Here is a 15,000-nt window from a genome sequence, read left to right as displayed (position 1 = left end):
CTTTGATGCAATCAACTTTTGATGCAATTTGATGCAAACACAATACTTTTGGTTTTTATCATGTTTAGAACCAACTTATTATTCCGTACCTACTTCATGACCAATTGTATTTCCTCATCCAAAGCAGTAGACAACTGCTTAATTCACAAACTATGATTTTCAATACTTTGCTAAGTAGCAAACTTATTGGTTGACTATTATGACCATTAAAACCCAGTGCTGCATTTTTCTGTAGATGAATAACCTTTGCATCTTTCCAAGCTAAAGGAGAAATCCCTTTTTCAATACTGATATTAAAGATGTGGCAAACTGGTTCTGCTAAACAACATTTCTTCTCTTAATTTATCAACTTTATTTATGAAAAAATCATTAAAATAATTTCATATGGTTTAAAAATAGTTAAAAATGAGTCACCTGTATCAATAAAAGAAGGAATTTGACTTGAGTGTACTCCACATTTTTTATAATCATATTTACATTCACTTATTTTAATTTTGTAAAACATTCTTTTCTTTTTCCTATTAATTTTAGTTACTTGATTTCATAATTTGCAATAGACGTCCCAATCCTCCTTGTTCCCAGTTCTGTTTGCTGTACCCTTTGCCACATCTCTCTCAAACATAATGTTTTTCAACTCATTAGCAATCCATGGTGCCCTAACATTCTTCACTGTACATTTTTTCATAGCTGCATGTTTGTCCGCCAAAGGGTAAAATAATCTTTCAAATGCTGACAATGCATAATCAGGATGATCTTCCTTAAAAACATCAATCCAAATTATTTACGTCTGTACAAAATGATTCTTGACTGAATCTCTTATATGATCTTTTATAAATTACTTTTGGTTTTGTAAAGCCCGGCTCGATCGGCCCAATGGAGGCATCCGATCAGCGGGTGAAGGTCTCTGCGTGTTACTGTCTTTTCTCGTGGCAAAGTATTTTTGATTAAATGCAATTCATTTTCTCATATATATTCTCTCGTTATTTCATCTGACTCCATAAATGAAAAGGTTTTTTAATGATATCTGTGCATCATTAAATATAAGTGAAAGTTTGACTATTCCTTTTAACTGTAATGAAATAATATCAAAGTCAGTTAGAAAAATCAGATGTAAGAATTTATGTCGTCAGGTAAATGTATAATCAGTTCAAAGATAATCAATACAAAACATCAAATGCTCTGGAATAAAGAGAAGACGAATCCGACATTTAAGAAATACATGCAGCTGAGAGTCTCGGCCACTCTCAGCCTCACGGGCTGATCTGAGATTCAGAAAAAGCCCCGAGCCCTCTGCTGCATTTTATTATATAGGCTAACAATGGATATTTGCATGCAGAAGTTTACACCTTTTGGGGGTAGGACCGTTTGTCTAGAGACCACATTCCTTTGTGTGCCAGTTATCCCTAAACTCTTAAATTACCTTTTGTTTTACTTATTTGGAAATGAGACATTTGTACCAGTCGCATTGATTTGAGACATTTCGAATGATACTAAACATGTATAATAGTCGATGATAATCATTCACATTAAACCATTTGGATTCTTGGGTGAGCTTTTGCTGATCTTCGCATGGGGGGTGGGGGGAGAAATGTAGATTAGGATGAGGGAGGTGAGACCTTTCATCTCAATGGTGCACGAGGGGGAGTTCAAATGTTAATTTTCAGCCTCAACCAGTTTTTCCACTCTTACAGTTTCCTAAGTTTTATTAAGTGTTTACATGCTAAAGAAAACATAATATCTTTTTATGCATGTGCTTAAAGGCCTTAAACCACTTGAACCCCAATAAATGCTGCTTGTAGCTTTAATTTTTATTGATATTGGATTTAATTGTGTATGCTTATTCCCTTATATGTACATTTAGATTACTTTTTCCTTCATTTAATACTCATATAAAGTTAACCAATAAAAATGCTAATAATTTAGTCACAATTAAATGTTATATATAGCAAATCTTAAATTTTGATATCCATTTTTTATTCTGTACATTATAATGTTGATGTAATGTAGTTTTTTTTATAAACGTTATTGATTCTTCTTTTTAGTGTTTTATTTAAAATGATGTAGGTAAAATTTGAAAGAATTTTACTATTAGCCATTTATCAGCCATAATATTATCAGGTTATTGTATCCAGAATTTTAATAATTGTGCATCCCTATTTGATATATTTTAAGTCATCCAAATGTTACAGTTCATTATTCATACTGAGTCATGAAGGGGGTCATCATAGATTTTGGGAAAGCGTTCTCAGATCTCCAAACCCCCAGTCTATGGCCCTACATTTTCTCAGTGTGTGAGTTATTGTTAATACATCTGTTTTATTAACTCTGGTGATGTTTGTTTGTATCGCAGGAGAACTTGTGGCTGGACAGTGTATCTCTGCTGATCAAAGATTCATTTGAAGGAGAGATGCTGATGATTGACAACCTCTCTGGTTCTGTCTTCCATCATTACTCCTCTCCACCCGTCTGCAAAGACTGCAGGACTCATCCGCAAGAGGTACGGCTTCACACTGGAGATTTGTTAGTGTTTGTTGTAGAGATGCACCGATTACAATTTTCTAGGCCAATTCCGATTTCCGATTTTTCAGAGTTTGACCTGCCGATACCGATTTTAGCCGATTCCGATTTCATTTTTTCTAACCACTTTACAGCTCACACAAATATTTATTTTCTCTCTTTTCTTTAGTAGAAAATTTTACATTTTGCATAGAACATTTTTGAACAGTAATCGCTATAAAATAGGACTATATAAATTACTCCTGGTGTGGGAAATTCACACACATCTAAAGTGCAGTGTTATGGAAGAACCATTTCCTTCTTTTTACATCCAATATCCAACTAAAAAAATGTGTTCATTTCAAAAAGAAAATTCATTTTCTTTTCTGACATATACTCCAGTTCTTGTTAAAACACACCAGACATGCAAATTCTGTGCATTTTGGGCACTTTTGTGTGAAATAATTTATATTTTGTTCATCAAAAGTGTGCTTTAACTTTAATTGAGCGTGAGCAGTGTAGCAAAAATAGACTCTGCGCCGAAACCTGCGCTTCACCGCTGCTCCTTGCTCGATGCTCACGCGCTGCTCCTGCTCCCGTTGTGAATGCATTCATTGATTTACATGCACGCCGGAAATAATACGCGCTGAAATAATACACGAGGTTTCCTACATGTGCGTTCTGTGTGCACGTGTGATGCTGATGTTGCGCGATGTTAACCATGCGGTGCCTGAGTGCATTTGTGCATCATGGCCGATCACGTGAAAATCGTCCAATTCCGGTCACCAGCCGATCAATCGGTGCATCTCTAGTTTGTTGCAAATGCACATGCCAGTATTTTTGATCATTTTCACAGAATTTCATGGCCCCCAGAATATTTTGTTGTATAAATATCTGAACATGCAATATATCAAAAGAGAGAACAGAGCATCTGCTTTAAAACCAGCAGCCATATCACCCTGTAGCCCAAGACTGGTTGCCCACTGAAGCTAAGCAGGGCTGAGCCTGGATAGTACCTGGATGGGAGACATTCTGAGAAAACCAGGTTGCTGCTGGAAGAGGTGTTAGTGAGGCCAGCAGGGGGCGCTCACCCTGTGGTCTGTGTGGGTCCTAACGCCCCAGTATAGTAATGGGGACACTATACTGTCAAAGAGCACCGTCCTTCGGATGAGACGTTAAACCGAGGTCCTGACTCTCTGTGGTCACAAAAAATCCCAGGATGTGTTTCGAAAGAGTAGGGGTGTAAACCCGGCATCCTGGCCCAATTTGCCCAGTGGCCTCTGTCCATCATGGCCTCCTAATCATCCCCATATATATATACCAATTGGCTTCATCACTATGTCTCCTCTCCACCAGTAAGCTGGTGTGTGGTGGGCGTTCTGGCGCAATATGGCTGCCGTCGCATCATCCAGGTGGATGCTGCACATTGGTGGTGGTTGAGGAGATTCCCCCTTCCATGTAAAGCCTGATTTGCCTAATTTTCATGGTACTTTAGACCGCGATGGAAGCGCAGACAGAAACAGGTCTGGCAGAAAAAAATTCCTTGGACAAATTGTCTGGGTAAGTTCAGTGGAAACACGGCTATGGTTTGCCAGAAATTTCTGTCAATGATGGGGAAGCGTTGTGTCCTAAATTATGGAAAAGTCTGTCAATGGCAGGGAACTAACCTACATCGAAACCCTTCAGAGTTTATTTCAGAATGGCTTTTAAATTCAATTTTCTGAATTTGAATTGTCTTAGCAAACACGATACAATGTTAATTTAAAGAAGTATAATTAAAATAAATTGAAATTCAAATGACTGTAATTTTTATCTTGAAAGCAAAGTTTGAATGTTGGCTTCCCCAAACCTTTGATATGATTTTTTAGAAGTCTTTAAGGTTTACACATTCGATGGATGGATGGATGGATGGATGGATTTACGTGTACTACAGTACATAATTTAATGTACACACACAAAGTCTCCCAATGCTTGTGTCCCGTCATAGTGACAGACAGGATAGGGGTAGTTCAGGAAAGAAGTAATTCAATGGGTAACCTCCACAGCTGTCATTCCGCCATTCTGCCAGGCTGCCAACAATGTCAGTCCATCAGTCTGTTTCCATCGCCTTTTCTCTGCTCTCCATACATCTCTGGGCCCGTATTCCTAAAGAATCTTAATGTAAAAAGTAGCTCCTAGTGACAAAATTCTAAGAAAATTCTTAGAAATGTGGGCGTTTACTCTTAAAATTAAAGAAAAAATCCTAGTAAAGAAAAAAGTAATTCAGAAAGCATCTTAACCCTTAAAAGAGGTCTTAAGGTCAAAATTGTTAGGAGTATGGATGAGGACTTTTAAGAGGCTTAAGAGTTTCTTTAGCAGAGGAGAAAATGACAGAACGATGAAGAGGGAGAAGAAATGTGATGCAGACAATAGATGACGACAGTGAGTTAATAAGACGCTATAGATGAGATCGTGCAGTGATCATGTTTGTGACTGATCTTATTAGAGACACGCTAATATCTCCGACACAGCGCAGGAATGCCATAACGCCAGAAATGATCACTACATTAAGATATTTGGCAAATGGGAAAATGCAATAAAGCAATAGTGATTTGGGTCTGTGACAACCTTCTGTAAGCAGTGATCACACAAACATTACAGCACTTTCAGAACCTCTTATTGTGTCGCAGTTCATTTAGTTTCCACTGGACATTCCCACCTTGCAGGCTCAAAAAACTGTATTTATGAATATAGCAGGCTTCCCTGGTGCGCACAAGCAGGGGAATGAACCGTTAATAATGTGCGCTATAAGCTCCCACGTCCGCTTCTCGCTCCATGCTCTGACACCCTGCCCGAATTTTCCTTTAAGGACGGCCTAGTGTTCATCCACTAACTCGGCTAACAGTTAACACGGTTCTTCTGACCAGTCAGGCTTTCTCGTCTTTCTTGTTTTTTTAATCCATGTTTTCAAAACAAACATTCAAACCACCACTTAAATAGACAGCAATCAGTGTAATTGGAAAGAGTGGAACAATTTTTATCATTCTAAGCCAATCAAATTAACAGCAAGGTAAAAAAAAGGATTTATATACATAAAAATAATGTGCGTGTGTGTGTGTGTGCATGTGTGAGTAAACTCTATACTTAAAATGGCTCTTTTTTTTCCTTCTTGGACAACCAACCAATCACAGTCTTCAAAAGATTGTGTCATACATAGCAACGGGGTCAGCCCCGCCTCCTCACTAAGATGAGAGTTTTTGTCTTTTCCTTACTCAGAGTTGCTCTCAGATCGGTCCCGAATCACTCTTAAGCTAAGACTCCTACGTAAAAGTTTTTAAGCTAAATTAAGAGTTTTCTAAAAGGATTCTTAGATTCTTTAGGAATACGGGCCCAGATTTGCAAGCTCTTCTCTCTCACTCACTCTGTTTTGACTCTAAACATCTCTCTTCTTGAATTACCCAAATTTCTTCTTTGAAAAGTCATCACGTTTTCAGACATGAACCATATCAATTCAAGGTCTCTTTTGGCAGTTTTATTACTCAAAATTCACCACACTCTGCAAACTCTATCCGTAGGTCTGGCACAGAAATTCAAATTTACATTTACATTTATTCATTTAGCTGACGCTTTTGTCCAAAGCGACTTACTTACAATTGCTATATATGTCAGAAGTCGCACGCCTCTGGAGCAACTAGGGGTTAAGTGTCTTGCTCAGGGACACATTGGTGTCTCGCAGTGGATTCGAACCCGGGTCTCTCAGTCACACCAAAGGCATGTGTCTTATCCACTGCCATCACCACCCCAAATACTATGAAAGGATTTTAATGATTAAATCCCCTCTCAATTCTCATTGCTATAAATTCTGGTCCACAGCAGATCCATATGGCTGAACTGGAGCAGGCGTCTCTGAGGTCGGAGCAGCTTTCAGATAAGTCATCCTCACCAGCACTGCCTGATGACCTCAGCCTGGATGAGCAGAGCGTGTACCAGATGACTGCCAAGGAGGGCAAGGTGAACTTTCTCTCAAAAAGATGATTTTGTCACAACGCTTCACCCCCTTAATTATCTCAGTATCCACACTTACAATTTAAAATATTCAAATCTATTTAAGAAGGGATGCACTGTTATTAGGATTCTTGCTATATATACTGTATGGTATTTTCATTGCTCAGATTCCCCAGAGCATCAATCATATAATCATATATATCTGGTTGTTAAAGAAAAAGGCTTTATTTTGATGCTCCCGAAAATGAACTGCCTCTATCTGATAGATATATAACTGCTGTAATCCATTACATCCCAAACTATGATCCTTTAATTGAATATAATCAGTTAGAATGACCAGACTCGCACTAATTGGATTGAAGTAATCAAATAACTATAAGCTCTTAGTCTAAATCCTGCAGTCTCATGGGGCATGTAGCTCTGCTACTCAACCAGCAGAGTTCTTCTGCAGACATTAAACATCTCTATCTATTTGTTAGAGAAACACCGTACAGGACAATATGTGGGGCAGATGGCTCAGGTGATCCAGCAGTGCCTAATCGCTCCTTAAAGGATTAGTTCACTTTCAAATGAAAATTTACCCATGATTTACTCGCCCTCAAAGCCATCGTAGGTGTATATGACTTTCTTATTTCAGACAAATACAATCTGAGTAAATTAAAAAATATCCTGGCTCTTCCAATCTTTATAATGGCAACCAACAGATTGAAGCTCAAAAATATGCATCCATCCGTCATGAACAAATCGAAACGGCTCCAGGGGGTTAATAAAGGCCCTCTGAAGCAAAACGATGAGTTTGTGTAAAAAAAATATATAAAGTTTTAAAACTTTATAAAGTAAAATAACTAGCTTCCGGGCCAAATGAACATACGGATTCCACTTAAGTGTAGAGTGCAACTTATGCGAGTAATGCAGCGTACTGCTGATATTTACGCTACGCCATGACGCACTACGCTACTTCTGACGTCATGAGTTGCACCTAGGATGGCTTGAGGGTGAGTAAATCATGGGCTACTTTTCTTTTTAGAGTGAGCTAATATTTTAATCTCTTTTACTGTTATAGAGAGAAACTAAAAGAGTTGAAAGCAAGCAAGAGTTGAAAGCAAGATGCTAGCATATAAGAGTCCTAACGCCTCCCAGGATACTGAAAGCTCATGCTAATGTTTTTGCTCAGGAAAGGGGCTGTGATGAATGTCTAACCTCAGAAGAACCAGGGGGGAGAGGTCACAGCAGGTTACGGCGACCCTCTCGGGTTCACAGCTCCGGGGCAGAGGATGGGGCAGAAACGCATGGAGGCGGTTCTCGAAGTCCACATCACAACACACCTGCTCGTCATAGCATAGGTAATGCTGCACCTTCACAGTACTGCAGGAGTAATACTGGAGAACAAAGCAAGAAAACTGTTGTGCTTTTGTTCCTTTCTGCTATGCTGAGAGTTTGAATTTTAATTGAACACCTAAAAAAGTTGACCTAACTTAAAGAATTACAGTCAATTTGTTAACTCAGATAGCAGCTACAAACTTTTGTTCATCTAATGAACTTAAAAATTCTTGTCAACGCAACTAAAGATTGTTTAGCATTTAGCAATGCAAGGAGCTACAAACCTCATTCTTTCATCATTGTGTATGATTTTCAAAGCCCACTACATAATAGTGATGTCCGGTTCACGAACAAATTGTTCTTTTGAACAGGTTCTTTTTAGTCAACTGTCTGAACCAGTTTACCAAATTGGACTGAACCTTCTGAAACAGTCTGCAGCACAAGTCAGCACAGATCTACAAGTTACTCAATCAAAACTCACTTTCAGATGTGTCTGACAGTCACTCCATCTCAAAATGAACCAATATCCCAGAGTATATGATCCTAGGATGACGTTTTTTGCCAACTCATTCAGCGTTCTAGTTACACTGAACTGAGAACAGTCTTACGGGCATGTCTGACATGCTAAGAACTGTCTGCCGAGGGTTTCATAAAGGGTGCAAAATGTATGTTTCTGATGTCTTTTGCTGAAAAGCATAAAGTATAACACATAAAAGCCAGCAGTATACTGATAGCAGTTCTTTCTCGAGTCAAGAGTCAGCTAATGGTTTTAACATTTCTTGAGTTACCAGTACACTAAACTGAGGAAACAGTTCTGACTCGGACATGTCCGTGAAGATCCATTGAGCTGCTGATAAGAGCATCTGCGTGAACGAGCAGTTAACCTGAATTAGAGGCGAAATGAAAGGTTGATTAAGTTGACTAGTTTATTTATTGTTTTATGGTTTAGACATGTAAAACATGTGTTTCACATCATTATTGGGTGCTTTAATAATAGAACTGAGTATTCTTAACATCATTGTGTGATTTTTTTTCTTTTTTATTCTACATCTGTAAATTCAAACTCAAATTGCCCTTCTGCATCCTGTTTGCTACCTCAATTTAATTTCAATTAAAATTCAGTAACTGAATTTGTGTGCAGGTGGAGTTCCATGTAGCAGCAGTAATCAAGAGTACCCAGAGGTTTCTGAAGGTTCAAGTCGCTCTAACACTCTTATTCATCTCCCAGCTGAATTCTTCCACCCAGCTGCACCCTCAAGAGGCCAACAGGGACACAAACCAAGAGGGCTCCGTCTAACTTCCCCAGCCTCATGGGCATCTCTACGCTCTCCTGGAGCAAACACCAGGCTGCTCACCACACAGGTATGTACTAAGTGTTTAAATGGGGGAGGCTGGGGGGGCTCCAGGACCTCCTATAAGTCCCCAAAAAAAATTCTGTGGGGGCCCTTGTGTTTCATTGAAACTAGAATACTAGAAACGTAAAAACACAACAACAATAAGCTTGACATTGTTAGTTATTTGTCTTGGGTGTTTGCCCATTAACTTGATTCCAAAATTCAAGATATGGTATAGTCAATCAAAGACAAGACAATCAAAAGTGCTGTTTTTCCCTGAATATCAGCACAGTTGCAAATGTGATATTGATTTTATACAATTCGATAAACAACATCGTTTATATTACAATATTACATTTTAGAGACAATATTTCCTAATGGTAGAAATGGGGGGGGGGCGGGTATAGTTGGGGAATTTTTTTTTTTGAGGGCAACCCAACAAGAGCTTTGACAGAATTTGGACACTTTATGGGCTTACATACGTGTACATCTTACACATCTTTTTATCAATTTGTTGCTAAAATATTTGACCCTTCTGTCCTCAGTATCCATCTCACAGTGACTCTTCCTTGGCTACGGGCAGCTCAGAGAGCAGTCTACCGACCACCATGGAAGAAGGGCTCAGTTTCATCTTATCCACCCCCCAGCCCCTGCTGGACACCCTCCTCGACGAGCGCGCTAGTTTCTCCACAGAGACCCTGAGACCCAGTCCTCCAGCCGCCCAGAACCTCCAACCAACGAGGGGGCACCAGCGCAGCAAGAGCAACTGTGAAAAGAACATCCGTGCAGGGAGCACTCAGCAAGGCTCTGATGGGGATGTGGGGATGCTACGGTGCGGCTTTAACCAGACATGTGACAGCCAGCAGCTCTCGGAGTCGCCGAGCAGCCTGTCGCTCACGTCACTGCTTCTGCCGAGCTCTCTAGCGCCCCCATCTGTGAAAAAGTGCAACAGCACGGGCAGCTTAGACCAGGGAGCTCTCACAACCCAAGAAAATTTGTTTTTAAAAGAGCCACTGGGTAATATCACAAGCCCCTGGAAAGAAAGGAAGGAAGGAGGAAGAGAGAGGCAGTTGGAGGCAGCACATGGAAAAGACGTGGAAAGTACAAGCCAAATAACAATCTTGGGCTCTAGAAAAAATAGATGAAACTCTACCTAGAGTTAGTCATTTCTGAAGCCCACTACTAGATCTCTGTTTTTTTTTCAGGGAGCAGTTTGACATGTGGCATTCCATCTCAAAGTCTTTCTCTCTCTAACTCCCTGTTTTCATTTGTGACCTGTTACCATTTTGTATTTGCTTGTGGTAATCGTCCGACAGGACTGTTGAGAAACTGGATGGAGAGACTTGAGAGAAGCAGTTTGGCCCCTCAGTGCATGACTAGAGAGAAAGTTCAATCAGCTGCCTGAAGGATCAGGTCAGGAAACAACGTACTGTACACGTAGAGCTTTCCAAATGCTGGAATGCTAGGAGTTTTCTTCAAATACAGTAGTATATATAGAGAAACTGAAAAGATACTGTAAAGGAGATTTCTTCTCTAAAAGAGGGTATGCTGTGTTTAAAGATTTAATGCAGTTAAGTATACACTTTCAGTATACATACTTTTTACAGGTTATCTGTTCATTTATCATTCTGTTTGTTTGTTTCTGTCTGTATTCTATATATTTAAGGATATCGACAATTGTTCCACCGTCAGCCTGAAGCAAAGCTTTCGTTTTAGAGAGGGACCAAACTAAATGAAAGGAAGTCAGACTGTCTGTCAATCTGTCTGTCATTTTTTTTTTTTTTTTTTTTTTTTTGTTATTAAAATTTGTTTCAATTATTGTTTGTATATTTATTTAAAGGGCAAATATAGAAATATGTAATCTCCTACCTTTTGCATTAGGAGATGAAAAATATATGGACACAAGGACAAAGAACAGCCCTCTGCATGACGGAGTCTCTTTACAAAGAAGTTCAATGTAACTATTACTGAAGATGTCAATGCTGGATGAAAGGAGTGAGGTTTTTACTCAGATATTTTTTTATTGATATGCTCTGGATCAAGGAATAGGTGACTCGCATTGTTGTGGTCACTTTTGTCCTCCCCACAACCCAAAAACATTTCTCTATGTGACTTTATTCTCTGCAAGTGGCTTCCATTTTTATAATTTTGGTTAGGTGGAGGGGACTCTTTGTATGCTGGGGTGAAAAGATCCAAGCAAACAAAAAAAGATAAGAAAAATGGGGGGGAAGGATTTTAGACTGGATTACCTGAACTCTTGGATGTTTTGGAGGTTGAATACAGCCAGACGCAAAGGATGATGAACAGGCCATGGGATTTCAATGGTTCTTCAAGAGCCTCTGCTTTATTTTGGTCCTTGGATGGCATGTCAGATGAAGAAAACACAATACGGTGATTTTTAGCTTTCATTTTGACAAAACTAGGTTGATTGGATTTGCAACTGAATCAATTATTTATACATGAATTTTCTTTAGCATGGTTACTGGACTGCAGTAGAGCACCTCTTATTTATTATTCCTCTTTAAAAAAAATTGCACTTGTTTGCTCTTTATTTCATCTAGCTTATAGACTTCGTCACTGTATTCATGTGTAAATGGAGCAACTGTAGGTTTGACACTCCAAATATCTTAGTTTAGTCTGCCGTAGTGTTTTGCACCCCTGGTGAGTTTTCTTTTATAATATTCATGTGAATATCACAATTAGACTTGACCTGTTGATGAACTTCATTGACACTTGATTCGTAGTGACTGTCCATCCATGAAGTCGGGGTCTCTGTACATTACATCAGTTGTGTTGTGGTTTAGTCAGGACCCAAGCAAGGGATTGTCATTTTAATCTTGCCAATTCCATTCATGAAGCCACCATTTTGAAATAAGAAACACTGAAGCATTAAAGTTTAATCCACAAAACACAATAACAAAGGGCTTACTTGGTTTCCAAGGTGTTCTTGGATCTCACAAGACAATTTTTGCTAATAGTGTGCAAGACTTCAAATGTTAGTCTGACACTACAGCAATAAACAGTAGCTTTGTGTGCCCCAAGTAAACAAAATGATGTCAATGTCTTTTTTTTTTTTTAAGTAGAGTATTAACCCTTGTTTACTAGCCTAAGTAACAATACCTGCACGACGTGAGGGCTGATCACATTACATAACCATTCGATCGTTGAGAATAGATGGACTGCCAATGGTTCAGATGAACATATGAAGTCATTTCGAACTCAGGACCTTGGAAAATACCACTACTGAACGCTCTGTTTCCTCAGGGAGACAGATAGCTGGGAAAAAAAGAGGGCTGTATGTTAAATGTTAATGTTCATTTGATTTGACTTTGCATTTAATGCTCTAATAAGCTTGCGTCAGTGCATCACCATTATAGCAGAACACGAGCGATGACAAGTGTAGTAAGAGTAACAGGTAGACCAAGAGTTAATGTATTGCCATTGTTGTATAGTTTAAAAGTGTATGTAGCTTAAAGAAAAATCTGACAATGCATTGAAGGACAAATGCAAATATTAAGTTTTTGAAAAGTGTATGTGTGTGTGATGTTAAATGGTCTAGAGTGATGGGTGAGATTTTATACGAAACTCAATGCGTCTTGTCACTGGGTTGAACATGTGTGCATATCCTTTTATATATCGAATTGCATGTGTGCTATGACCAATGATACATGCATTTTAGAATGGTTGAGGCTTGTAGGTTTTATAATTTTTCTCACCCACCCTGAGGTCTTCCTGAATCTGTATTAATGTAAAACATAATTTCCCTTTGTTTTATTAATGAGACTACAATTTCTCATTAGACTTCTGTGGTCATGTGTAGTTTGGCCTCAAACTGTCCTCTGTGCTACTGTAGCTTAGATCCCTTATTGAACAGTTAGTTCTTGAATCTGATTGGCTGTGCGGAGTGCTGATATTTCAGTGTTTGTATGATTTCGCTTGTCTGCGTTTGCGACGTTCCAGACCAGAGTATGTGAGCGGTGTAGACTGAAAGTGGGATTGTTTTGTTTTGAGAGCGTCTGAGACCAAAATTGAGTGCCAGAAGCTGGATTTCTCTCAACGGAGAAATGCAAAACAAAACGGAGTGGAGCTAGAAAACCATGCATGTGTGATTATGAAGCGTTTTGATGAGGGAGGGAAATTCGACTCGCAACCTCTCTTCTGGTCTGTACTACAGTATGTGTTGGCGACACAATGCTTTTTTGGGAAGTATTTTATAAAAAAAAATGTTATTGAAACCTGAAATTACTTGATTTTAAAGGGATAGTTCACACACACAAAATCTGTCATATTTTTTTGGTCAAGTATGCCTTTAACAACTTGTGCTGATATTCAGTGCTGCTCTTGTGTTGTTCCTTAAGTTGATATTCATGAGTAAAATTCATTGATTTGCCCCTCTAAAAGAAGCAATAAACTCCATGTAGCATGGCCCTTGAGAAAAGAAAGTGCGTGGAAAGAGACAGGAGAGGTTCTGATAGTAGACATGCTGCTAGTGGTTTGGCATGCTTGTGTGGTCGGTCAGAAAGCTCTGAAGCGGAAATGCATGGGAGAAGTGTTGTTTTTCCACACCTAAACCATCTCTTCCCTCCAGCTATCTGTCCTTTAAATGTCAGCTGCTCCAAGTCCTGACCGCACGTTCGTAAGGCCGTGGTGGTGTCGCCAGCCTCGGGAATTTTGGGACGCGAGCTGTCACACCATTGTACAAATCAAGAACCCTCTGAAGGGGTAGTGTTTCTGAAGCTGCAGTTTGTGTTCTTTACACTGGTGCTTGGGAAGTTCTGGAGGTCATATGCTTTATATTTGACTCATAAATGTGCTCTTATCTAATCATTACAGCTTTGGAGAGTGTCGGTTAGATGTATGGAGAACCTCTGTCATCGTGGCTGCATCAGTGTTTTATCTAGAGGTTGAGTAATTACTCTCCCCGTCTGACTGGAATAAAGCAAGCGCTAATCGCTACCAAAGTCATACGGGTGAAATAAAGGTGATCCTCCTACTTAATGACGAAAAATTATCTTCAGTAATGACCTGGGCATCTCTGAGAGGACAATGTGATGAATACCCTTGTGGCATACTGTATGGCCTTGAATGTGTCATTATATGTACCTTTCTGTTTTTGAAATTAAAAGATAAAAGAAAGATATGGTTAAAATTACTTCTATGTGTTGTATTGTTGGACTGAAATGCAAGTGTAGCCCTGAGTAGGTTTTTGAGTCATTCTCGCTCTCTCTTCTCCAGTATACCTCTCTCACTTGGTGTGTTTGGCAATCACTAAATCAAGGCACCAGCTCTATCATCACAGAGCGAAATATGGTAGCCCACTCAAACACACACATACACAAACAACAGTTTCATCAAGGTGACACAAAGCAAATCGCTCCTGACATGCTTCTTAGATTCAGTTACTCTACCACATTCAGTGGCGATAAGAAGAAAAAAAAGGAGAGCAAAAGAGATAAATGACACAAAACAAAAACACTATAAACATCCTGTGACAACAGGAACAAAGGCTGAGAGTTATCTGATGTGCCTGTCAATCTGCAATAGAAGCAATGCTGATACCTGCACTCTACAGGGTGGCTGCAGTCATCACCCTATATGCTAACTGCAAATCATAAAATGCTAGATAGTATAGTAAAGTAAATAGGCTGCACTTTAAAAAAAATGCTTTCATGTATTTTGTTGTTGACCCTGAAGCCTGTCTTCAAATCAACTTCAGATCATCTTGGTCCTTTAGTAGAAGCTAGTTTCCATGAGTATGATACCACTGAAATTCAAGATTAGAAACAAAATGACTTGGGAATGACTTCAGTGTGCACCAGTGTCTGAAGCACATTTGAAATGATGCCAATCCTATTGGCCGGCGGAT

The 15,000-nt window shown here is 39.2% G+C and overlaps 1 protein-coding gene across 2 annotated transcripts in view; it reads left to right on the top strand.

The window, feature by feature from the left end:
• The window catches only part of cacna1ia (calcium voltage-gated channel subunit alpha1 Ia), a 164,514-nt gene extending 151,303 nt beyond the window's left edge, over positions 1-13,211 (top strand). Inside the window, exons 31-35 of one of the 2 annotated variants that reach the window (XM_056242614.1) lie at positions 2,351-2,497; positions 6,352-6,486; positions 7,655-7,823; positions 8,942-9,162; positions 9,680-13,211. In XM_056242614.1, coding sequence (XP_056098589.1) covers positions 2,351-2,497; positions 6,352-6,486; positions 7,655-7,823; positions 8,942-9,162; positions 9,680-10,279 — 1,272 coding nt within the window. In that variant the 3' untranslated portion in view covers positions 10,280-13,211. Of the gene's footprint in view, positions 1-2,350; positions 2,498-6,348; positions 6,487-7,654; positions 7,824-8,941; positions 9,163-9,679 lie in introns of both variants that reach the window. The other variant, XM_056242613.1, reaches the window with a different exon arrangement.
• The last annotated feature ends 1,789 nt before the right edge of the window (positions 13,212-15,000 follow it).

Source organism: Rhinichthys klamathensis, unplaced genomic scaffold (assembly GCF_029890125.1).
Source record: "Rhinichthys klamathensis goyatoka isolate OS25496 unplaced genomic scaffold, OSU_Roscu_1.1 h1tg000733l_1, whole genome shotgun sequence".
Taxonomy (NCBI): Eukaryota; Metazoa; Chordata; class Actinopteri; order Cypriniformes; family Leuciscidae; genus Rhinichthys; species Rhinichthys klamathensis.
The sequence above is the reverse complement of the archived record's forward strand: the minus strand, read 5'-3'. Positions and strand labels throughout refer to the sequence as shown.